Consider the following 26,017-nt stretch of genomic DNA (forward strand, 5'->3'; position numbering starts at 1 on the left):
AATTTTTTGTGAAGTAAGTGTATTAACATATATGAAAAAATAACAGTTTTACAAATTTGGACGGCCTTCAGTTTGTTTTTTTCAACTGTAGTCTCTTTAAATTGGGTGCACCCTTTTAAAAAAAATAAAATGAAATAAAATGTCTTGTTTCCCAACGGAAAAAGAAAAAGGTTTTCCCTTTTTATCTCTGAGTTTTTCTTTTTAGTCCTACCACTCCGACAGGACGATGAATGCAAAAAAAGAAAGTCCTCTTCAATCCAAATCCAGATGTTCACACGGTTGGCTCGCCATCTCCATTTAAGGAGAGAATCCAGAATCCAGGGTATCCAAAAAATGTAACTTTTCTAACTCATTACGAATTAACTGCTGCATTACAGGGTTAACATATAAAATGTTAATGTCACTGTTTTTCTTGTAAAGCAAATAAAATCATGAAAGCAAAAAATCCACATGTAAATAATGTAAATAACAGTAAATACCCACATCGGATTAAGAAAGTAAAATAATGTAGTCTTGTAATATTCTGTGCCTGAGTGCAACAACACTGCACTACATAAAACAATTTAGAAATTTAATAAGTTATTACACTCAACTTAATGTCTCTTTTCATTTGTACAATGAAAATAACAGGCACTCTTTTCTCTATGCATAAACACTCACCCGCACATGCGCGGCATAAACACGCACGCGCACACGCGCATTATACACGTGCACGTGCGCTGCTTTTCCTTTGCTAACTCACGGAGCTAACCGCTAACTGTCTGTACTTTGCAGCACTCACCGGGAAAACTGGTAAGGTCCCAGGGTCGTTCCTCCGTGGTTCTCCAGATGCATAAAATCACAATGTCCGCCAATCTTCTCAAACACGAGGGAAAAAGGCTGTGCCCTTGAAGAAAGGGATAGGAAACCCCGTACCGTAGTGGGCGTGTCCATGAACATAAGCAGTGCGCATGCCCATGAGTTTACAGTTGAGGGAACTCAAAAAATCTTGTATAGGCGATTTAAAACTCCTTGTTAAACCAACTTCTGAGAATTTGAGTTGGGCAAACGTGTATTTATTTGTTAGATGTCAAATTTATATTTCTGAGTCGGATTACAATACAATTGTGTGTTAGAACAACAATTGCCATTTACTTTTTTAACAGTGTATGTTTAGAGAACTAAAAACTAAATAAAAATAAATGAATATTACATCAGCTTATTTCTTGATAAATGTATTTATTATGTGTAAATTCTGTTTTTTTTTTATACATTTTTAAAGTCCATATTTGTGTTACCAGTCTTGCTTTTGCTGCTGTAACACCACAGTTTCCACCATTGTGGGACAATAAAGGGATTTACTATTTCCATTGCATGTTATCCTTCGGCGCTCCATATGCGTCAGGAATCACATCAAAATAATTGTGAAAACAACGACCCCTCACTTGCTGTCTTACGACCCTTTGGCGTCCCAACCCCTACCTGGGGAACCCCTCCCCCAAAAACACCAGAAGTCTTTTGATGTTAGTTTTTAGGCTAAATCTGATTAGTCCATCATAGTCTTGAAATTGTTGTGGAAATTTAGGCTGTGTTTGGTTAGTCTGATTTTGTCCCACTTTAGTCCAATTATAGACGTTGAAAAGAAGCAGAAAACTGGGTTTTCTACATCTTGTCAATGTCATGAAAATCACTTTCCCTTTACTTTTCCACAAAATGAAGTTGTGGTTTGGAAATAAATCATATCGTCTATTCAATATCTTTTTAACCAGGTTTAACTCGGTGGTGTCAAGTTGGGTGGAGGTTTGACAGGATCCAAATGCAGACACAGAAGCTAAAAGTGGTTACTTGCAGTTATAATAAATATAGGGTAGAAGCAAAAATCAAAAAATACTGAAAACCAGGAATACAGACAAGGGGGGCAAAGAAATGACGACAAACCAGCAGACTGAGCAGGAGGTGTATATATGGGAGAGAAACAAAGAGCAGGCTAATCAGCCGATTGGGAGCAGGTGTGGACAGAGGAGTCTAGAAGGGAGCTAGAGAAAAAGAGAATGACACAAGAGCGCAAACAAGAAATACCAAAGAACTCAAATACAATAAAAAATAACTCGAATAAAACAAAAACTCAAATGTAAAACTTAAAACCAAATCTAGGACAGATGGGTTAGATGTCAGCTCTCCTTTTTCAGACTGTTGTAGTTTTTTTGTTTTTCTGAATCCCTTTGGTTGTTTTGAAGTGAATGTTTGCTCCTCCAGCTTCAGCAGCTGCTCTGCTCCATCTACAGAGAAGAATATCTCCTGATCCTCCTTAGGTCTGCTATTTCCATTGCTCTCAGCGCAATTTAAGCAATCCCACCTGTACTGTCTGAAATCTTTGCTGCCGTTTGTAATTTTAACATAAAATAATAATCATTTGCTCCTTTTCCATCTTTCTGTCGACTTCTTCTTGTTTTCTCAAACAACGGAGCGCAAGAACGGACTGGTAGGCTCCATAAATATGATCTCATGAGTTAAACATGTAGGACTTGACTTCATCCAAAGGTTTGAAGGAGAACACATACACCCGTCTGCACACAGCGAAATAAAACAAACCAAGGTACTGGAGGTTTGCCTCTGACCCAAACCACACTGCTGACCACCGGGCCTCCATAATGATGGGGAGACGGGAACATGCCGTGTGAAAGTGCTTGCAAGTGAAAGTTTACATTTCGCTGAGTTTTTCATGTGCATGTGTATTTGCAGATGGCAGGGGTGTGTGTCTCCTATGTCAGTCTTTTTCCAGCTCTTTCTGCACCTCCTGCATGCTTATCACTGACTGCTGCTGGAGCGAACGGGACGCCTCGCTGTAGAGAAGCTGCAGAACAAAAGGTACTGATCAGAGATTTTAATATTTTAAATATGGCTGACTCAAAGAAAACCGTCACAGAGGAAGGGCTGCTAAAACTTTCCAGCTTTCTTTCTACTGAAATCAGAACAACAGAGCTTGTAACGGGGAAGAACTGGAGAACTGCATGTTGCTGATGTTTGGCAGCAATTTCAAAACAGTCAAGATGCTGGAAAACTAATTGGTTGAGCTGATTTCATCAAAGCTGCTTACAGCTCCTCAGATTTTAAACGTGATCACAATAGAGACATGCAGCTGTTTTTGTGAGCATAGAAATGTCCTACTCCGTTTGAATATTTACTGTTTCACATTTGAGATTTTTTTCATGTTCAAATAAAAGTGTTTTCAGCATTAAATTAAGATTAAGTTTAAAGTCTTTAAATATCTAAGTGGTGCATGAAGGGAAAACTATCCAAACTTTTCTGTATTTTTTAGCAGCTCTTTATATCCAGAGATGGATATTTAACCCATTCTTCTTCACTAAAGACTGACTAGAGAACGCCTTTAATATTTATTTTCTAATCTTTTTCACAGATTTTCTGTTGAAACAACACTGTGTAACCTTTGAGCCAAAATGAAGTCTAATTTTTAATATAGCTAATATATGGACGGGGCCGCCTGTGGAGCTGGTTGACAGTTGCCTTTTGTATCTATGCTTCTTTTTCTATGTCTGCTTCTGTCTCCTTGAACCCCAGTCGGCCTCAGCAGATGGCCGCTCACACTGAGCCTGGTTCTGCTGGAGGTTTCTTCCTGTTCAAAGGGAGTTTTTCCTCTCCACTGTCGCTACAAGCATGCTTAGTGTGAGGGATTGCTGAAGAGTCAATGAGTCGATGCAATCAGCTGGTTTTCCTTAGATAGAAAACTTTGAATCAATCTGACTGGATGATCTAGTGAACTGGAAAGTGACCTGAGATGACATGTCAGTTGGAGCTATAGAAATAAACTGAATAGAATTCTCAGGTCAATGTGCAGCACTTGGGTGATGAATTGTCCCAGAAATCAATGCGATAAACGATAACATTGTCATTGGGTTTGAATCTGACCTTTACCTGATCAGACATGTTTCTGGTTCTCTGATAAAGGATTTAATCTATATGCTCAATGTTTCTTGTTCTATACCAGAGAGAGGTCCGCTACCAGAACCGGAACACAGAATGCAGTACTACCAGTGACCTTTAGTGGCGCTAAACCTGAAACTTACAGATTTAGAGCCCCTTGTGGCTAAAAATTACACAGTGGCTGTGTCCGCCGTTTCGGGGTTACATCCGCCCTAACCCCGAAACCCAGTGGTCAAAAGAGGGGCCCACGTTGCTGCCCCACCTACCAAATTACCTTGATTAAGACATAAAAAAACAAATAAAAATATTTTGAAATAAATCCATTTTTTTAAGATAAATATTTAATCTTTAAAGAGTAAAGCTGTTTCGTTAGTCGTCGGATTGGTGACGTACTTCCACAAAAATCTTTTGCCATTGACATTCATTAAAAGTTGTCCATATGCAGTGATTGACAGGTCAAGTTGCGGAAGTGAAATCCTTTAAAGCAAAGTTACCAAGAGAAGCTGGAGGTGAAATCATTTGGACCTGATCAGCAAACACCAAAATTAATCAGCATTCCAAAGACAGATGGAGACGGTTCACTCTGTCTTTATCCAGGACCTGGTTTAGCTACCAGGCTAGGCTAACTGCTTGCAGCGAGGGTAAAGCTTTATCCTGCTTTTCCTGCCTCCTTTTTTAAAGGTCAGGATCTGACTCAGCATGGATAAAGTCAGCTAGGACTGATTTAAAGCACTTTTTAGAAAAGGCAAAGAAGAATGAACAATCTGGGATTCACATGGAAAATAACAGAAAATAGTCTACTTTTCCTAGATGTTTGATAATTTGCAGAGTTGCTCTTAAACACATTCTCAGAAAATATTTTTCATATATTAAAAATATAAAGCAGACTAATAGCTTCCCCATTATTAAACTGGTAAAAAAAATGTAAGGTTTTAAGGTGTGGACCATGCAAAACACAGGTCTCCCTTCACAAATCCTCAGAAGGGAAAGATTTATGTACAAAAATTAAAACTGTACATGAAATTATGTTTTGTTTTTATAATGTTTTTTGTTGTTGGCATATATATAAATATACTGGTGTGATAACTTTTATCGTCTATTTTGAATTTAACCTAAATCCCTCCATCACTATATAGAGCGGGGACTATATAGTGAACTTTATAGTGAACTCAGTTAACTGACCGTTCGGGCAGATGATCACTACTTTTTTCCCCCATCATATAACTCCACGTCCCCACAAGGTGCCTGCGCCATCTTTGTTATGTGGCGCTACTGTTGGGATGCGACAGCGGGCAGGTGTGACAACAAATCCCATGATACTTTGCGAAAAGAGCTCTTGCAAAGGCACTATATATAAGGCATGTCAGACAGGGAGGAGTCCCTGGTAAAGATCCAGAGCCCCATGGTTGGAATATATGGATCTTCTGGGCTTTAAACACCTTGAGATTTTCCAGAGGGAGCTGAATTCTTCTACCTGAGCTGCTGATCTCTGCAAGTCCTCTGGAGTTACCACACACCTTCATGGCTACCTCTCTGATGGATGTTCTCTATGTCTTCTTTGGTCATCCATGTCTTGACAGGCCTGCAGCAAGTTGCCCTTTCTTTCATCTCCCTGGCTCCCCCAAGAATGATAATAATTATTGAACTTTATTGATCTAACATTGGAGAACTTTACCTCTGCATTTAACCCATCCCCTTGGGGAGCAGTGGGTTGCCATTGTGGGGTACCCTGGGAGCAGTATGGGATTAAGGGTCTTGCTCAGGGACCCAGAGTAACAGTCTGTGGGAGTGGGGCTCGAACTCAGAACCTCAGGATTCCAAGCACAATGCCCTAACCACTAGGCCGCCACTGCCCCCAACTCGACATGCAGCATCTGTTCAGGTGGCAGCAGGAAAAACCAACAGAGTATGAAGCATGATGAATAAAGCGGTTAGAAGAGTGGATAGAGAAAGGGCCTTGCTACAGCAGGAGTAAAGGCTGACTGAACCAGATACAGCCGGTCCTGCCCTTAGATGCAACAAGAGGAAGATGTATTTTTCATCCCTTTCTTGTCACAAACTTGACATTGATGACTGGCTTAATTACTAATTTCATTCAGCTGTCCAATTCTGCCTGATTTCACATTAACTCTCATCTGACCACCTGTTCCTGCCTCTATTTAAGCTGCATGTCATCCAGTCATCAGGGTCACATCTGGTTCTCTCTAGCCAGTGGTGAGAGGGGTTTTTAGCATAAATTAGTGTTTCTGATTTCCTGATCCTGACCTGTCCTGCCTCTCATCCACTGAGCCTGCCTGTTCACGTCTGAACAGTTTGCCTGACCTGGCTTCAACTGGGACACTCTGGGCGGCGCCTGCCACATCTTGTTGGCAGCCCTCCGGTTGGAACCTACCTCTCTCTTTGAGCATAGATTGAACTTATAGTGTCGATGCCATGCAAAAGTGGACTGCATACTACTTGGATGTAAAGTAATTGCCATCATGGCTTTGTCAAGTTGCTTCCTACCTGGAATGGGTGACAATAGTTGAATAAACTTCTGGCTCTCTAAATGTTATCAGTGCCCTATTTGTTGGTGCTCACTCATACCGATACCACCATTTTAGTGCTGGATCGGGGCCCCGCCCGATACTGGTATCGGTATCAGTGCAACACTGCGTATAAACCAGAGTTTCCTGCCTCAGATGCCCTAGTTGCTGCTATTGCAGATCTGCATCCTGTAGTTTAAATAAACACCTTTTGAATAATCCCACTGTCTGTCTTGCCTCAATACTTGGTCTTCCTGGTTTGTGCAGTGACATTTAAAAAAAAAGCATGTCTGTTACTGATGCTCTAGAAAACCCAGTCCAACCATACTCATTGTCACGGTATCAGGACCTTTACAAATAAAAGGTTCTGTGACTCCAGAACAGCAGAACCAAGCCTAGATCGGATTAAACATGGAAGCCCACATTGTTCTGAAGTCTTGGGTCGAGGAATAATGTTGAAAAACTAATTCCTGCTTTGTTCATCTTTAGTGGAATTAATCTTACTTCACAGGTTAACTAATCTCCTCAGAAACTGCAATAGTATTGAAAAGTTGCTTTAAATTGGAATTAAAAACGTATTTGTTTAAAGTTGACTTGAACTGTTTGTAGTCCAGCCTTTCCTGTCTTTTTTATCCTTTATTTTATCATTAATTTGCTCTATTATACTCTTTCATTGTTTTATTAATCTCATTCATTTTTATTCTCCTATTTGTGCTTATACATTTTTTAACTAACTTCAAACCATTGCAGTGTAATGTTCTTTTTATATTGCTGTCTTGCAATGGAAATGAGCTCTATGGAGAATCTTGCCTTGCAGTAGCTGTAGTGGGATCATCTCTCACAATGCAAACTCACAGTGCTGCTGAGTTTGCTGTGTTTTTCTGTTGGCACATTCAAGAGAAAAACTGATATGAAGGTATGTTTGATTTCTCAACATGTCTTTGCAGCTCCGTTCTGAATTGTCCAGTCAGTTCAGGTTTGTGCGTCAGGTCTGTGCCTGGAGTTTAGCAGAGAGTTTTTCAGCCCCGGGGCTTATTCCTCCTATTCTAACCTCTGAAAAGCCTCTGAAGTGTTCAGAACAAGGAATTTAATTTCTTTCCTTTGGAGTTGTAGACACACAGACACCTCCTTGCAGAGTAAATCCCCACAGACACCCAACTGAAGCAGTTCAGGGCAAAACTTAACTAACTCAAGAAAACAAACATCCACAGAAGTGTGTTGTTATGGACTGATGATGATGAGAGGCACGTAGAAACAGCAAAGGTTTGAATATAGTTTGCAGCTCAATCTTCAGTAGAATGTTTTTTTTTTTTTTCATTTAGTCCTGGACTCCTTGAGCAGCAAAGTTTAATTAAAGCGTCTGATCTAGACTCAGCACTCTTCAGACTGACTTCTGATGAAGCATAATAGATAAGAAATGTAACTTTGAACCTGAGAGGTGCCTTTTAAAGAACCTCTTTGTTGGACAATGTCAATTTGAGAAAAATGGCTTCGGGTTCAAAGGGTTAAATTTTTTTTAAAGCAACTTTGTGTAACTATTATCCACTGGAGGCGCTAGACTTTTAACGTCCAGCTTTCCCCCGATGGTTACTGGCAGTACTACACTGTATCTAAATGAACCAGTCTGTCCTAGTAGTTACGGGGGATCCGGTATTCAAGGCAGACAGACAGTCAGATAATTCAAAATTGATTTAAGAATGGCAGATCTGCAGTAACAGCAAGGACGTCTAAGGCAGGAACCTCTGCAGGAGGAAAAGTCAGATTAGTGACCACGTTAATCTGACAAAGGCTGATTATGAACGTGTGAGTCACTAACCTGGTATTATAGTAAAGTCCTAGCCAAAGCCGGTTTCAAGGAAGTCCTCAGGATTCAGAACCATAAGATCAGATGTCTGAAGAGGTTGTAGAAGGAAGTCCAGGTAGGTGTCAGGAAGCGGTTCCAAGTTCAGTAAACAGGCAGAATCCAGCAGGAGTCCAAAGACAGGTCAGGCAAACAGATAAGACGGGAACAGGCAGGTTCAGTGGTTGAGAGGCAAAAAACTTCAGGATCAGGTAATCAGAAACACTAAGATAACAATGGGACACTCTCACCACTGGCACTGATGACTGGAACAAGGCAGGTTAAATGGAGACCAGAGGAGGTGACACAAATGAACGGTGATGAGAAAATGCGTAGAGTTAGGCAGGTGAATGAAATGAGTATTCAAGCCAGTCATCGGCACCAAGATCAGATTGAGATGGAGTTCCTGGTAAAGACAATGCCACATTCATCCCTCCAGATTAAATCCTACATCGGAGAACCAGAAATTCATCTGATCAGATAAGAGTTAGATGTGTTGGTTGGCTAATAATAACCATTAGCTTTAGGGCTGAAACGATTAAATGGAATAATCATCAACTAATTTTGGTAAACGTGGCAAAAAGTGCCGTTCATGAGGAGAAAAGTAAAGGTACACTGATGTGACGTTAAGGTAATACAAATAACTGAAGAGAATAAAAATGAATAATTAAAATAAGACCATTACAAATAAAAAAATATACAATAAAAAAGTAGAAAAAGTTAAGTTCAGCAGAAGTTTTGATATGTCTTCACTCTGCTAAATTCTGAAATAAGACCCAAACTGAACTGGACACAGTTGGAACTCTGGTTGAACTGGCCCAGGAAGTTTCGTCTGCTTAAAATCCACCACTTCTAAGCAGACCTAAAACCTGAAGGCAGAAGCATGAATGCCCTGAAGAACCTCTGGTATAGTGTTTTGTGGTCGGCTTACAGAGTTCAGGCTGTCTGGCCTCTATAAGCGTGATTGGACGAATTTAGCTCGCCGTATCGACTGTCAAGCATGTTGGTGATAGCATCATCCTGTGGTACTACTGTCACCATGGTTACTGGTGTGCTGGGTGTCATGATTTTATCCAAAGATCTGACCCACATGCAAAAAACCGAACAGAGAGACCAGGGGAAGGTTTAACAGGTTTATTGTGAGTTGGTAGAGAGAAGTCCAGTGCTGCTCTGAACACTGGCGAACCGGGACTGAAAGGTGAAGGGGAAGATTCTGCGGTTAGTTCAGGCTCAGTGGGAAATTTGTGTCTTTGATTTGAAAAAGGGAAATAACGGCAACAGGACTCACGTTTCCAGGAAAAGGTGTCTTTCGTATAATCCAGTCGGTGTGGGTTCTTCCAGTGATAGACTTGTTTGTTGGAGGGCGGACAGGGTTTACCCAGGTTGAGGTGTTTTCCTTGAGGAACGGAGGAGCTGACTGCCACTTAGATTTCCTGCGGTACTTGAAGGGTTTCTTGTGGAGATGAATCCTCTGCTCATAGAGAAGCCCAAACAATCCTTGGGGAAAAGTAGATCCAAACCACCAGTTTAAATCCTAAGCTCAGTTTGATGCTCAGAGAATCCTTCCAGGGGGGAGAAGGTCCGAAACATCCAGTTTGCAGGATGATTTCCTGCCGAGAGGCAAAGACAAACAAACAGCAAGTTTAAGACTCAGGTTACAAAAAATCATTTTGACTTAGCAAAACTCAGCTTGGCTAGAGTACCCAAAACTGGCAAACACTGGCGTCGAGGTAGCGGCAGTCAGCAGCTTAAGAGTCCTCCGGTAATGAGGCAACCATCAACAGGTGTGTGAGAAGGCCAATGAGAACCAGGCGCCATCTGGTGGTGAAGGAAAACAAACAAAAAAACACAACCCACACAAACAGGATTGTTAACACTGGGCAAATCTGAAGGAATAAAGAGAACAGAGAGCCAACTCTGAAGCCTTCATCTCAAATTAAGAAGAACACAGTCAACATTTGGACTAAGCTGGGTGTCCCAAGAGGACGGCCATGCTGAGCTAAGTCAAACCGCTATTGGGTAAAGCTGGATTAATGAGGACCCTCTGAGAAAGTGTGGTTGTCAGACTCAGAGTCAGATCTGTGTCACACAACCAACCATTTCAAATTCATTTAGCATCTTGTGTAAAAAAGATCCGTTGACCGGAGGTCCAATGGAGGTTGAACCGTCGGAAATGCAGCGTCAGATTTCAGCTTGATTGACAGAGAACTCATCCACTCCTTTAGGTGCTGGACTCATAATGACCTTCAAACTTGGTTCCCTGCTGCTGGTCCTGGCTGTGCTCATGGTGCTTGTGACGGCCCAGAGGAGGCGCCAAAATACCAGAACCAACGATGAGTGGAACTACAGGGACGGAGGTAGGTCAAAATGGGCAAAATTCTCTAAAATATAAAAATTCAATTCTCCCACTTTTTACTATCTGACAAAAAATGATTAGGTCCTCTTTGTTATTAAGGAGTTCTGGTTGTATAGAACTTTATGTTGAATTATACATTGGATAGGATCTGTGTGAAGTTCTGAAGTCTTCTGTTCCAGCCGATCGGGTCAACATGCGAGGTGTGGCCAACCTGACTCAGGTGTTGGATGACTGGAGGTTCGACATCCTGAACCAAATGAAAGGTCTCCTGCAGAATGACCATCAGACTTTGCTGCCAGACTACAGCAGGTGAGCGCGGGGCCATGATGGGGCAGCTGGGGGCAGGTATACTGCTCAACATGCTTTGAAGATGTTCCACCAGTTCAGGTCCGGGAAAGATATTTCCCAGAGCCTAACATTATGATATCAGACAGACTGGGTCATCACAGGGATAAAAGACCAAAAACCACCTGATTGGTTTAGTATCTGATGACCTTGTTCAGACCTGCGATCAGGCAATTAAGTTACTTGTGTCATGGTGTTAGATGCCTAACCCACAAGCAGAGACTTGCAGGAGACAAGAATATGTTTAAAGTTTATTTAACAGAGATACTAAATGTGCCAATAATTAAGTAACAATTGGTCATTTGCAAAGAGGGGGGGTGCGTGTCTGCGTTAACCTCGACACGCAGACAACCAAGATTTTTTCAATAGTTGTACTCCGCTACAGCTCAAACTGATGGAACCGCAGGGTTTAAAAGTTCCCAGCTCACGAAGCAGGCGAATAATGAGGCTAAAGTCAGGCATTATGACTGTATGACTTTTTGCCCTTTTTGAGCTGATTCTCCGGTCATGTGATAATTTTTTAATTGGGCCGAGTTTTTGCCTCATCGTGCTTCCAGCGTCGTCTAGTATACAGAGGGCGATCAGCCTCTCATGACCACCTCCCGATCAGGAGTCGTAAGGTCGGGAGAAAACCAAACATGCTTGAAATTCAGTCGGCTGATGTGAGGTGTCCATCGGCAAATCCTGCTGTTGCAGCAGAGCTACGAGCCGATTTACCAGAACATCCCGCTCTGCACATGTGCAAACAAGGGAGTTCTTCTTCTTCTCCTTGATTGACAAGTGCGACCAGTGCCATCTTTCGGCGCTCAGTCCAACATGTGGTTTTTGGAAGTGCAGTGTGAGCAGATAGATCGCATCAGAGCGTCCGTGTGGGAGAACAAACATTGTGAGCTATGAACTTTAAAACCCTCCAGTTTCATCATACAGTTTAAGCTGTAGCTGAGTACAAAGATCAAAAATATCGTACAGTGGATGCCGGCTTTAACTGGCAGCTATCTACTATTATCCTTCCAGTTAATAAGCAGATTACATATTTTCAGAACAGCAATATCAGTGAAATCTGGTGGCAGAGAAACACCAACACAAAACCCTGGACTCCTGACAACTTAAAGCATAAAGTATTTGGTTTACTTTCTCTAGTGGATTAAGGTTTAACGGTTCTGACATTATTTGACAGTATTTGGATGGAGGGAAGTTCTTAAATGTTCTGCTAATGACCTACAGTGCTTATTAACCCTTTTTAGGGCACCAAGTGAAATAAATTGAAAATAAAAAAATAAAAAAATAAACATTTTAGACAAAAGTGTTATTGGAATCCAGGACCTTATTACTTTTGTAACATTCAAAAAAATATGGATACTTTGATGGCAAAAATGAATGTCAATGTTATAATAAGAAATGCCAGCTTGCCCGAATATATAAAGAAAAATACTTTTAACAGCACTTTATTTACACAATTCAAACATGTAAACAATTCACGTAAAAGTTAGTTAAAACTCACTCTTAAAGTAAAACAAGTGTCAGTTAAAAATCATTAAATGAGGAGCTTGTTAAAATGCAGTTCTCCATCACCTGACACAGTACATAAAATGTTTTTAAAACCCCACAACTGAATAATTAATGCTACGTTCACACCGGACGCAGCAGGAGCAGCAAAATCACGTCTGCTGCTTCATTTTTGCTGCTTGTACCAGTTAGTTCTGATGCGCGTTGGGCGGAGCTACTCTATCCTTTCTCTGCCTTGCAGCTATATTTGCTGTGATCAGTGGGAATAAAGTAGTTTTAATATGTTTTTAAGTGAGAAAATACACCTGAAAACGTAATCAGTGCTGTCAGTTCATTCAGATTATTATCCTGCCTTCCAATGTTATTTCTATCGGAGCCGCTGATAGGTGGCTTTTCATCAAAATAATCCAATCTGCAGGCAGCAGGATAATAAAAGCGACTATATTCTGTCAGCAGATTTCTGCATTTTAAGTTAATTTATGCATCAATAAACTGTTTCAGAGGAGCGATCACAGCATCTTCAGCGCTGTGTCTCTCTCCCTGCCAGCTCCCAGATCAGCAGCAAAAGTTAAATTTTTCCATCACGTGCTGCTTCAGCTGCTTAAAACGTGCTGCGGGACATTTTGCTGCGCCTTGACGCACGTCAACCATTGACTTTGCATGTAAACTCGCTGCTTCTGCTGCGCCTGCTGCGTCCGGTATGAACGCAGCATAAGAAAAATTACAAAAGTGCTTCTAGAAAAATTCATGAAAAACACTCTGAGAGTGAAAGAAACACATTTTTTTTGGTCCAACATAACCTTAGAGGCATTAATGCTAATACTGGCACTTACATGTTTTAGTTTATAAACATAGATATAATTCTTGACTAGGATTATTTACCATTTTAATTTTACTTTTTAACTTTTGAATTTGCTTTTTACCTTTTTTTCTTGACTTTTTTTTTCAACTTAATTTCCAGTAGGTAATATATCATTCAAGGGCTCATCTAATTGGTCAAAGGCCAAAATAAGATGTACAGCCATGTAGCAGGATCTCCGCTGAATGGCTGGATATAGATCTTGTGCTTCTAGACCTCACTGAGGGACGGGGGGGACTCCATTTGTAAGGGGAAGCAGAGACACCTATAAGGAGCAGTAGATCAGCCACTTAGGCTGCAGTTTGACAGCTGTGACGCTGCAATGCAACTTTTTGTTCTCAAAATTGAATATTAAAGCTGGTTCTAATTTTTATATCAGGTTGCGGCTGCCATTTTATAATGGCTCCATTAGTAACCTTAGAGGCCACATTCATTTGATTGTTCTGACTACATCCTAAAGCCTAAAGTTACTTCCAACCACGTTCAGAACCAGAACTGAAGAAGCCTTTGGGATCACAGACGGAAACCTTTAGGAAACAAGAGGAAAAAGCCAATTCTACCAAAGCACTCAGGTTTGAATTGAAGAAACATATTTTAGGCTTATGTAAGAACATGTTGGCCTGATACCAAACTTCCTGTCTCAGTGGATTTAGAACATTCAGATTATTTTCCATGACTTCAATAAAACAACCAGGACCCTGAAAGACACCACAGGAATTCGGTTTGTCCTGCGGTTCAAAGTAAAATCTTTTTCTTTTCCCTTTGGAACAACTGCCGTCATTGGAGCTAAACACCAAACTACCATTTAAAGGTTAACAAAAAAGAAAACAGGAATTTTCCACGCAGAGGCCTGATGTTTTTTCTGTTGTGTCCCAGAAGTTGAGGAATCAGGCTAGTCTTTTTTTTCCCTTTTCCACACTAATAAGTCTGAGTCTGAACCAAAGTAAGGAAATACAACTATTTGTAACTATGAGGAAAAATGTTGCGGTCATTGCTGGACTCTATCCCAGAATCCAGGGGCCCATTAAACCCTCCATTAATGATATAAAGGTACCTTAAATAGAACGTTCAATGAAAAACTCCTAAAAACTGAAACCTTCTGATAAACGCTTAGATGAATAAAAAAACAAACGAAATCAGGAACCAGGAAATAATTGACAGAGCATTCTAATTATTCAAAATTAGAATTATTATTGAACTTTCTGACAAATGAAATAACAATATACATTTTGTATCTGTTAAATTATCTTTATTTGCATCAATTTTGACACATTACGCATTTGTATATCATCTTTTATATGTTTTCTGTTCTCTACATGTGTCTGATTATGTAAGTCAGTGTTTCAATAACAAAAACATCACATTGATGATGCAGACGCTTCAAAAATTCAGTTATCAAATATGATACAGTTTGCTTTACAGGGATAATCATGTTGTTGAACACGACAAAGACCAAAAAACAAACTTTAACTCTAATATTTAATATCTAATATTTAACTCTAATTAGGTCATAGAACACCAAGCATCTGCCCTGATAGTGTTTAGATAACTGATCTATATTTATTCCCTGGATTGCTAATTGCTCGTTGGTTGTACTGGGTTAAAGTGAATCCACCGGCCGCCATATTGGTACTCCCTTGTTAGACCGGTCGCAATGTAAACTATATGTGCGCTACAGCATCAAACAACATTTTCAGGGGGACTTAAGACTTTTAAAATAAAGATTAATTCATCACTTGACACACACTGGCTGTTTTATAGCATCAGTAGATTTACTTTAACCTAGAATAAAAAAATAGGCTCATCACATTGCATAGTCTAAAAATCATGTAATATAACATATTATACTAATCCATCACAATAAAATTAATGTGTTAATGGAGCAGAATAATAATGATGAGCAAAAAGTGCTAAATTGATGATGTACGTGTAATATACATGTATATATTACATTGTTATGGTAATTACGTCTTGCATATTTGGTAATGCATAAAATATGTCAAATGTTTGGGTTGTTTTTTTTCAGTCAATATAAAATGCAATATATTTCAGTACATGAATTTTTCAAATTAGAAGTACAACAAACACCACAAAAACGACAGCATCATCCGGTTAATGAAGAATTACTACATTAACATTTCCCAGTGAAGTACTTTCTATTTACTCTACTTTCTATTTTCTAACGTGAGACTCAATGTCAATGGCTAATTTAGTCAATGTCTTCCAGTCAGTCTGAGATAGCCAGTCGGATGTTAGTCTACAGACTATACTGTAGGATCCATCGGCTATATATGGATTTTCTTGGTTAGTTCATCCACTAACTGGGAAATTACCTGTCGAATGTCTTCCTGCAGACAGAAAACTGCTGGTTTTAGCAGCCAAATGCTGCACAGGGAGGCTTTTTACTGCTTCCCTGTGGGAGTGGCGAGTACCAGCATGCTAGACGGTGGCTTCACTTTTTTCAGCCAATTAGCAATCTAGTGAATAAATAGAGATCAGTGGTTTAGCCTAAATAGAATTCCAGCACAGGGCACAGTGAGCAAACATGAACAGATTTGGCGCCATCTGCTGGTAGCACCACAGAATTACGACAAAGTCAGATGGTAACCACTAAATAGAGGCCAACCATCCTGCAATGCCTCATGGTTTAGTGACAGCCTGGAGTTGTCAAAGTCAAAACTGATATAACTTAAATTGACTCATCAACAGAAACAGATTTCAAGTGAATCCATCCCAGAACATCCTATCAGAAAATCAAGGAAAAAGCAAAATCCTGGTCCTAACAAACACAAACAGGAACACAACATTAAGGGAAAAATGAATGAATGAACTAATGAATCAATTAATCAACCAAACCATCAATCAATCAGTGCTGATGTAGCGAATATTTACCTTACATGACTGATCAGCTGTTTCTGCAGCCCCCCTTTCTCTCTCTTTGTGTCTTTGGATACCATGAACCATAATGCAAACTTAGAACAAACTTACTGGTTCACGCTGGCTTAATAATTCTACTATCTGTTTAATACGACCAAGCGTAACGTAACATATGCAGATATTACGCTTTATATCTGCTTATCGCCTGGTTAATTGGCCCCAATGGATGGATACATTTCTAATACATAACGTGACTATGCACCTTTAATGTTGATGCTCTTCCTGTTGTGACTTCTTTGCTTCCTGGACTTTGAGAAAAGGAATTGTTCAACTGCTCTGATTTATGGTTATAGGATCCAGCCGCTGTCCGAGGCCTTAGACGACCTCTTCAAGGAGTTCAACTCCCTCAAAGAGCGCCTGGGGGAGCTGACCGAGAAGTTCACCACCATAGAAAGCTTCATTGACGAAGTCAAGGCCAATCGTGCCAATACCGGCGGCCAGGCTTCAGCTCCATCTTCTGGTGCCGCTGCCGGTCCGGCTTCTGGTCCAATCCAAAGGCAGGGTGGAAGGAGGGTGATAAGGAAGAAAACTGCCCAGTCGACTTAAAAATCGAGAGCTTCTTTTGCTCAGATTTCCCCCATCCTTTAAGCTTTAGTAGGGTTTTTCTGTCCTGTTTTCATTCCCAAGGCCCTCAATTCTGTCATTTCATTAAAACTCCTACAGACCTACTCATGTCATTTTTGCGCTCTATAACAGGAGGGATTTCTCTCAAACTGGCGACTTAGTTTAGTGTGGCTGAGCTACTCCTAAATACAGAGATCTTTAAACCTTCAATAAACCTAAACCCAATGGGTACAAGGTTGTCTTGTCCAGGAAGTACGCTAAACTGTTTATCATGTGTTTAAATACCTCAAACCCGTTAACAGTCACTGTTTCTCGATTTTTTAAAGAATATACACATTGAATCATCTTTTGGTGAGAAAGTTTCTGGGTTGATTGATTATAAATTCCCTTAAATAGAAGGTGGGACATTTAATTGTCAGAAGTTGTCAGTAGGACTTTAATTTTACCCTCCTAAAGAAGAACCAAAGATATGGAAAAATTCAGTCTTATTAGAGTCCATTTTTTTTTTAGAAATTGACTTAATAACATAGAATTTTGATCCTAAATCAAATGATGTATGCTAGGTCCGGTGGTTCTATCACAGTCCAGCTAATACAGCAGTGAGTAACATTAAACCTTTTCAGTTTGAACCTTCGCACGTTGAAATTGATGAGAATTTATAAATCACAAGAGGTGATGAAGAAGAGGAGGACCAAACAGAGGAAGAGGGGAGAGCTGACTGAAGAAGGAGGCGTTTTTGCGCCCGCGGCTAGGAGATGCTTAGCATGATGTAGATATAGAACGATGAGTTACAAGGAAACCCCTTTGTGTGTGAAATTATTCCATTTTTTTTAAACTATTTGATGCAAATCTGCAGTGAATTGTGCTTTATATTCATTATCGGACTTTTACCACCCAGGTATTTGTTTTTTTCCCATTCCTCAATATATTTCTGCATCCGTTTAGTTTTTTTTCGGAGGAGGACCATCGCTACGCGAAGGGGAACCGCCCCCAAAAGCAGCGGCATTATTTAAAGGCATACTATGCAACATTTTTCAGTTAATTAATGTGTTCCATAACGTTTTGGATGATTAAATGAGTCATTTCAGGTTGAACAAAGGTTTTCTCGGCCGCCCTGGTGGTCTGTGGGGGAAATACCGCACTTGCAATTGCAGGAGCCCTCGGCCCGCACCCACAGGCTCAGAAGTCTCGCGAGAGTCGGTCTTGCTTTATGGCGAGAACTGCTACACGCCCCCAGTTAAAAGCATGCTTGTTGCTAGCGCAGTGGCGATATTTGTGCAGTTATCATGGCGGAACCAGCGAGGAAACAGCGAAAGCCCATGTCGGAGCAGGCAAGAAAGAGGAAAAGGGCTCCGGACAGAGAGAGGAGTCGTACACGGGTGAACATCAGGCAAGCTTTTTCCGAATGGCGAGAGCTAAAAGAAAAAGGAGGCTGCAAGGCTGACGCGGACCTCGCGTTTCTGCTGATGCGATTGTAAGTAATGGTTTCTCTCTCTCTGTGTGCATGTTCATACTTTCACTGTGTTAGTCATTCGTTGTGTTCGCCTGTCTGCTAAGCTCAAATCAACCGCGCCTGGCTTGACGGAGAAACCAGGAGAACAGCTGAGCATATTTACGACAGTGCACTTTCACTTTCGCCCTCTTGGGGGAGCCTCGCTGGAAAATCAACACCGGTTGCATAGTATACCTTTAAATTAATCGGTTCGTCCCCCCTCCTGCTCTGTTGTCTCCCGCTATCTTCTCCGTGAGCACCGCTTGGCTCGACCAATAGGATGAGGGGATTCTGGAGGGTATGTTGTTAGCTCATTTGTCACAAAGCAGGACAGGGACCGGGAACAAGTTTACCGTAAGTTATGTAAGTTTTGTATCTAATGTGCCCTTGTTCTTCATTTTTCATTAGATTTTTACTGACAATTTTTTTTTTTACCATTACAGTAATACGGTTCCAGTAAATACGGTACAGGTACTTCTATTTCTAAACGATTCCGTTTTTTAAGGGACGGTTGTCGGCCCTAACTGGTTGCCCTCCTGTGTTTATGATGTAGATTCCAGTCCAGTCAGTCCTAACAGCATCATCAACTCAGCATGCATTGCACAGTCAAAAAAATTGTGACCTCACAAGCAATAATTAGTTGATTGGAAAGGTAAAAAATATTTAGGCCAGCATGTTCAAATATAATCGTTGATCCCTTTAAGAGACAGAAAAGAGTAAATATGTGAGAATAAGCCGAGAGCGGTTAGTTTAATTTTGTACGAAAAATAGACTTTAAAATACCTCAACGGGCGTGTATCCCTTTAGTCACGAACAAAACCAACAATTTAAAGTCAGATTGCCATACGCTTAAAAAAACACCAAAAAGTAAGTAATTGAATAGTTTTTTTGTACACTACCGAGGTAGTTTAAAGTCTGTTTTTCGTACAAAACTAAAGGGATAAATGGGTATTAGCTATGGGTATGCTGATCTAAGCCTAACACCGGAGTCTTAAAAGCAGAGTTAAAAACAATTGTTTCAGCAGCCAAAAAAAAAGAAAAGCTATTTTTGGTCTGAGGCCCTGACAGCATGTGATGCCTTGGGAGTGATTACAAAGTACAACTTTATCCTCTTTGGCTGTTTTTAGTTTATTTTTCTTCCACTACTCTTCTCTCTCTCATTTATTATTAAAAAAAAGCAGAAATTAAATTGGAAGAAAAGCTGAAAACCCCACAAGCTTTAAAAAGCTGTCAGCTCAGCGTGTGTCACGGGGTTCATTGTAGGCAGTTTTTGCAATGTTTTTGTTTTTTTTTTACTGAACAAGATGCACAACATGTTTCCCATTTCATGGTTTACTAATTAATGCAGCCAGAGGACACACAAACCAGGAGTGCTGCATGTTCCAAATTCACCCCTAAAACAACCAATTTACAACCAATTTACAACTGCAGAAGGTATTCCCTCCTTTTATTGGATGTTAGATCAAAGAAAAAAGGCTTAAGTTTTTGCTCATCTTGACCTGAAACCAAATTAAAGGAAGCAAGTAGAGAAAACTGATTATTAATAGTTCAACAACAGATGCTAAAATAAACTCTGCAGAGAAAGGAAGAATTAGATTTGATGAGAGGAGACTACTTATGGAAAACTTCCAATTCTTTCAGGTTTTTAAGGCTTCTGAAATGTTCTTGAGGTCTGTGTCTTGTCTCTGTTCTGCATCATAACCAAATAAACTCGTTTGTTGCATTTAAACGTAAGTGTGGCTGCTTCTTCTTTGGAAAAAGTTCACTTTGATGTGAAGTGTGAGGAGCTGCAGTGGGTTAACGACATAAAGGGAGATGAAAACCCAGCCAAGAGGAAAACTTTGATCATGGCTGCATCAAAGGGAACGTTGCAGAGACGTCAGAGGGATGAGGAATCGGTTCGTGTGAGACGACCGGTGGCTGAGAGAAAGCTTCGGGTTTTAAAGACTAGAACAGATCAGAAACTGGTTCAGGATTTGAAACCTGGAAAAATGAAAATCTCTATGGGGGAAGAAATCAAAAATCAATCCAAGCGTTTTGTTTGTAACATTATGTTGGGTTAAATCTCAGGGCAGTGATCCACAATAGACCAGAACAAGCTAGGAAGAAACTGGAAAACTAATATATGTTGGGAGCTGGAGAAAATCCCATCTTTCTCCAGCAGAGTCCGCCGTGGATCCTGTGAGGGAGCCTCCTGCACAGGTGCTGCTCATCAAGATCATCAGAGGATCCACTATATAAGCTGTCTTCAGACCTTGCCTCAACGCCGCAGTGTTGTTCCAGTTGGTCAGCGCTAAAGCCTAGAGCTCAGTGATTTTCTATGACCTTAATCCCTAGTTGGATTCTAACCTCTGTTTCTGTGCCTCTAGGAAACTCGTGCTTCCTCCGTGAAAGCTCTGGAAGAGCTAACCTGCCGAGCCGACCCTCAGAGCCAAACCCTGAAGATTCTCAGACAACCTCCAAGCAGCTCTGGGCTAGAGCTGGGAAACCAAGGCCAAGGTCTGCTCAAACTAGACGTGAGACGCTGAAGCAGCTAACGGACTCTGCTACTAATTCCTTCTCCAGAACCAACAGTGACTCTCCCAAAGAGAACCTCAAGAACCCTCAAGGTACTATCTGTGCACCATTGGAAACTAAACTCTGTCAACAGTCCTTAACGTTGCTGTCTCTCACGCAGACTCCGGTGAAACCAGAATCCAGGCCCGAACCAGCCATCTGCATGTTCAGTATAATTGTGCAAATAAACTTGTTAAACTTTTCATCCTGTGTCCGTCAGTGGTGTTCTGCATCTTTGGGTCTCCATTAGAGAACCGATCATGACAATATAGAGTTTATAATAACTGCAGATTGGGGGTGGGGGGTTACCATTAGGCAATACTAGGCAGTTGCCTAGGGCCCCAAGTTGCTGGGGGCCCCATAAAACACTGTTAACATGTATGGTTAATGCACCTATTCCTTATTTGTGCACATTATGTTTTTGATAAAAATCCTTTTGCTAAAATGCCATCAGAAGGCTTATAATACCAGCCAAGGGCCAACTAAGGACCAGCTAAGGACCAGCCAAGGGCCCACCAAGGGCCCACCAAGGGCCAACCAAGGACCAGCCAAGGGCCCACCAAGGGCCAACCAAGGACCAGCCAAGGGCCCACCAAGGGCCATCTAAGGACCAGCCAATGGCCCACCAAGGGCCAACCAAGGACCAGCAAAGGACCAGCCAAGGGCTCACCAAGGGCCCACCAAGGACCAGCAAAGGACCAGCCAAGAACCAGCCAAGGACAAGCTAAGGACCAGCCAATGGCCCACCAAGGGCCAATCAAGGACCCACCAAGGAGCAGCCAACGACCAGCCAATGGCCCACCAAGGGCCAATCAAGGACCAGCCAAGGGCCCACCAAAGGCCAACTAAGGATCAGCCAAGGGCCCACCAAGAACCAGCCAAGAACCAGCCAAGGACCCACCAAGGAGCAGCCAAGGGCCCACCAAGGGCCAACCAAGGACCAGCCAAGGACCAGCCAAGGACCAGCAAAGGACCAGCCAAGGGCCCACCAAGGGCCAACCAAGGACCAGCAAAGGACCAGCCAAGGGCCCACCAAGGGCCAACCAAGGACCAGCAAAGGACCAGCCAAGAACCAGCCAAGGACAAGCAAAGGACCAGCCAAGGACCAGCCAATGGCCAGCCAATGGCCCACCAAGGACCAGCCAAGGGCCCACCAAAGGCCAACTAAGGATCAGCCAAGGGCCCACCAAGAACCAGCCAAGGACCAGCCAAGAACCAGCCAAGGACCCACCAAGGAGCAGCCAAGGGCCCACCAAGGGCCAACCAAGGACCAGCGAAGGACCAGCCAAGGGCCAACCAAGAACCAGCAAAGGACCAGCCAAGGACCCACCAAGGATCAGCCAAGGACCAGCCAATGGTCCACCAAAGGCCAACCAAGGACTAGCAAAGGACCAGCCAAGAACCAGCCAAGGACCAGCCAAGGACCGGCCAAGGGCCCACCAAGATCCCACCAAGGGCCAGCAAAGGAACAGCCAAGGGCCCACCAATGCTCAGCCATGGACCAATCAAGGACCGGCTAGGCACCAGCCAAGGACCGGCAGATGAAAGTGGGGAACTTTTGAGTGGCTACTAGTGTATGAACAGATAGAAAAAAGGAATGAAAAATAGTTCCAACCATAATCGATAACATCACAGATCTACATGCATTTTTACTGAGGAGATGGGATGAAGTCAAATTAGTTTGAATCAAATTTAGAGCAATTGGGATGAGATCAAAGTAATTCACAATGCAAATCCAATAAGATAAATAAAACATCCATCCGTCCGTCCATCCATCCATCCATCCATCCATCCATCCATCCATCCATCCATCCATCCATCCATCCATCCATCCATCCATCCATCCATCCATCCATCCATCCATCCAGGTCAGGTTCACTGTGTCTATCTCCAGCCATCAATGGGCGAGAGGCGGGGTCCGCACCGGACAGGTTTCCAGTCTGTTGCAGGGAAAAACATAGACACACAATGACAGTCGTGTTTTTGGAATGTGGGAGGAGCAGGAGTACCCGGAGAGAACCCACGCATGCACAGGGAGAACATGCAAACATGCAGGGAATGGAACATATAGAAGTAGCTACATTTACTTGAATACAAGCTTTTATTACTCTGCACATCTGCAGATAGAATATACTTTATGCAGATATTTGTAATGAATTCCTTGTACTTTGCAGCTCTACGATGGTTTGTGTCGGTTAATTACATAAAATCCCACTAAAAGAACGTTGAAGTTTGTAGGAAGGAGGAGTGAATACTCTCTGAAGGTTTGCATGAAAAGGAGATCAGATGGTAAATGGCTGCTTTCCATCTGCAGATGGAGAGATTGCTTCATTTTTCCTGCTGCTGTTTTGTCACAGAGCGGACTGGAAGTCAATTCACTTTAAATGACCTCTGAGGTAAAAAAAAAAAAAAAAAAAGCATAAACGTTGTGAGGAAGCATTGCCTGAAATATTACACCTGAGCTGAGTTGTCAGCTCTTCACAGAGCAGGATTTAATCTTTGACACTGTTTGCATTCTGCTTTGAACGCCTTCCCCATTAAATTAGCTCAGATCGTGTCTCCTGCTTTTTTATGGCGCCTCTTGAGGCTCGTTTCCTTGTCAGTAGCTCATCCTGTAATCCTTCTGAGGGAAGCAGAATGACAGAGTCCAGCCAGTCGGAGATGCTGCGGCTTTAGGTGGCATTTAGATCAGGTGGAGAATCTGCAGACATCTCTAACAAGCTTCTTCCATCTGTAGCTTTTAGATTCTAAGAAGTTTGAACAATTATTTGCCTCAGAACAATCAACAAATAAGGTCCTAATTTAACAGATTTTATTTATTCTTAAACTTTTTCAAATTTCCATTAAAAAAAACTGCATTATAGCCAAGATAGCAGCATAATATCGCTGTTGAGTACATTTTTATTATATGCAGAACGTTCACAGAGATAAAGAGAACATCATCTGTAGATGCTGACTGCTGTGGAGGGATCGCCTGTAACTGTCTGTATTACAGCAGTTCTGAAGACGCCTCTGACTTAAGTCTCTTTTGCTGTATAAAAGTTTTGTGGGGAAAAAAATCTTCTCAGGGTTGCTTTATCGGAATAAAGTACACTCACCGGCCACTTTATTAGGTACACCTGTCCAACTGCTCGTTAACACTCAATTTCTAAGCAGCCAATCACATGGCAGCAACTCAGTGCATTTAGGCATGTAGACATGGTCAAGACAATCTCCTGCAGTTCAAAGCGAGCATCAGTATGGGGAAGAAAGGTGATTTGAGTGACTTTGAAAGTGGAATGATTGTTGGTGCCAGAAGGGCTGGTCTGAGTATTTCAGAAACTGCTGATCTACTGGGATTTTCACGCACAACCATCTCTAGGGTTTACAGAGAATGGTCCGAAAAAGAAAAAACATCCAGTGAGCGGCAGTTCTGTGGGCGGAAATGCCTTGTTGATGCCAGAGGTCAGAGAAGAATGGCCAGACTGGTTGGAGCTGATAGAAGGGCAACAGTGACTCAAATAACCACCCGTTACAACCAAGGTGGGCAGAAGAGCATCTCTGAACGCACAGTACGTCGAACTTTGAGGCAGATGGGCTACAGCAGCAGAGGACCACACCGGGTGCCACTCCTTTCAGCTAAGAACAGGAAACTGAGGCTACAATTTGCACAAGCTCATCGAAATTGGACAATAGAAGATTGGAAAAACGTTGCCTGGTCTGATGAGATGCCATCATGTCAATATGGACCAAACTCCCTGAGGAATGCTTCCAGCACCTTGTTGAATCTATGCCACCAAGAATTGAGGCAGTTCTGAAGGCAAAAGGGGGTCCAACCCGTTACTAGCATGGGGTACCTAATAAAGTGGCCGGTGAGTGTATTCAACCATGTAATCCAGCAAAGACAAGAACGAGACAATCATAGCAGCCATCACAGCTCCAAGTTCTGTCCTTTTCTTCCCTAGACCAACTTTTCTAACTAATGACATTTATTTATTGTAGTTTTTTAGACCAAAACATTATTACAGATTCAATTCAATTTCAATTCAGTTTATTTAAATAATTCACATCATGTCATCTCAAGGTACGTTACAGTTCACCTGATCATCCACTCAGATTGATTCAAATGATCCATTGCTGTCAGACTTTTCCTTTAAATCTAACTTCTGCTAAATATTCAAAGTTAAAAGAATTTAAAAAATAGTTTAATAAAGACCTGTTAGGGTCTAATAACAGGTTATGTTAAGTTGGGAAATAAAAATGGATATGAAGCGACTCTTTAAAATAGAAGAGCTGCATTATCGTTGACACAGCTTCATATTACTCGTAAATTTGCGTCATGTCGACACGCTGGTTTTAATCACTACCAGGAAGATTATATTCTCCCAAACGCTGACAGGGTGGTAAAATGTACACGCTAGTGACAGAAGAGCAGAAATCCAGAAAGGAATGTAATTAAATCTTCCGCCTCATAGACCGTTGAAGAAGCAGCATTTTTTTCCTAATCCATCTGCTGCTCTGGAGCCGTTAAAGAGGCGGCCTCACTCTGCAGTTCACGTCTGCTTGTTGATTAGTGGGTGGCTGCATTAGCTGCTGCTTTTCTGAACCTCGGCTTGGATTGTTCAGATATTTATATGTGCTAAGACAGGAGTGGATTTAGGAAATGTGGGGCCCTAGGCAAAGACAGGCTGGGCCCCCTCTGAACTGTCTCTTAATGTTTGTGCTCCACGTCCCTTTCTCCTTATGCCTCTCTGTAAAGTAGCCCATAATGTTACTCCTGAGTTCCTGTTTGCACTTTGGTCCTGCAAACAACCCACATTTTGCAACAACTCGCTGTGCAAAGATCAGCTTTAAGATTTGCAAGTCTGCAAGCTCCAATTAAGTGAAGTAGATGGAAGATATCATTCCTCCAAAGTGGTTTTAGAAGGGTTGCCAACCGTTCTTTGAAAAACAGAATCGTTCCGTATTTATAAATAGAAGTACCTGTCCCGTATTTAGTAGAAAAGGAACGCACTTTGGCCCGTATTACTGTGAGAGTAAAAAATAGTCAGTAAAAAGCAAATGGAAAATTAAGAAAAAGGGCACGTTAGACACAAAACTTATGGTAAACTTGTTCTGTCCTGTGCCGTGACCATTA

The 26,017-nt window shown here is 41.6% G+C and overlaps 1 protein-coding gene across 1 annotated transcript; it reads left to right on the forward strand.

Annotated features, from left to right (window-relative positions):
• The first annotated feature begins 2,649 nt into the window (after positions 1–2,649).
• On the forward strand, positions 2,650–17,954 carry si:ch211-76l23.4. Its single transcript, XM_038305602.1, has 4 exons — positions 2,650–2,847; positions 10,512–10,643; positions 10,822–10,951; positions 16,583–17,954. Exons 2-4 carry the CDS (start codon positions 10,526–10,528, stop codon positions 16,833–16,835), a joined length of 501 nt encoding a protein of 166 aa, XP_038161530.1. The 5' UTR covers positions 2,650–2,847; positions 10,512–10,525; the 3' UTR covers positions 16,836–17,954.
• The last annotated feature ends 8,063 nt before the right edge of the window (positions 17,955–26,017 follow it).

Source organism: Cyprinodon tularosa, unplaced genomic scaffold, assembly GCF_016077235.1.
Source record: "Cyprinodon tularosa strain WSP-4 unplaced genomic scaffold, ASM1607723v1 ctg560, whole genome shotgun sequence".
Lineage (NCBI taxonomy): Eukaryota > Metazoa > Chordata > Actinopteri > Cyprinodontiformes > Cyprinodontidae > Cyprinodon > Cyprinodon tularosa.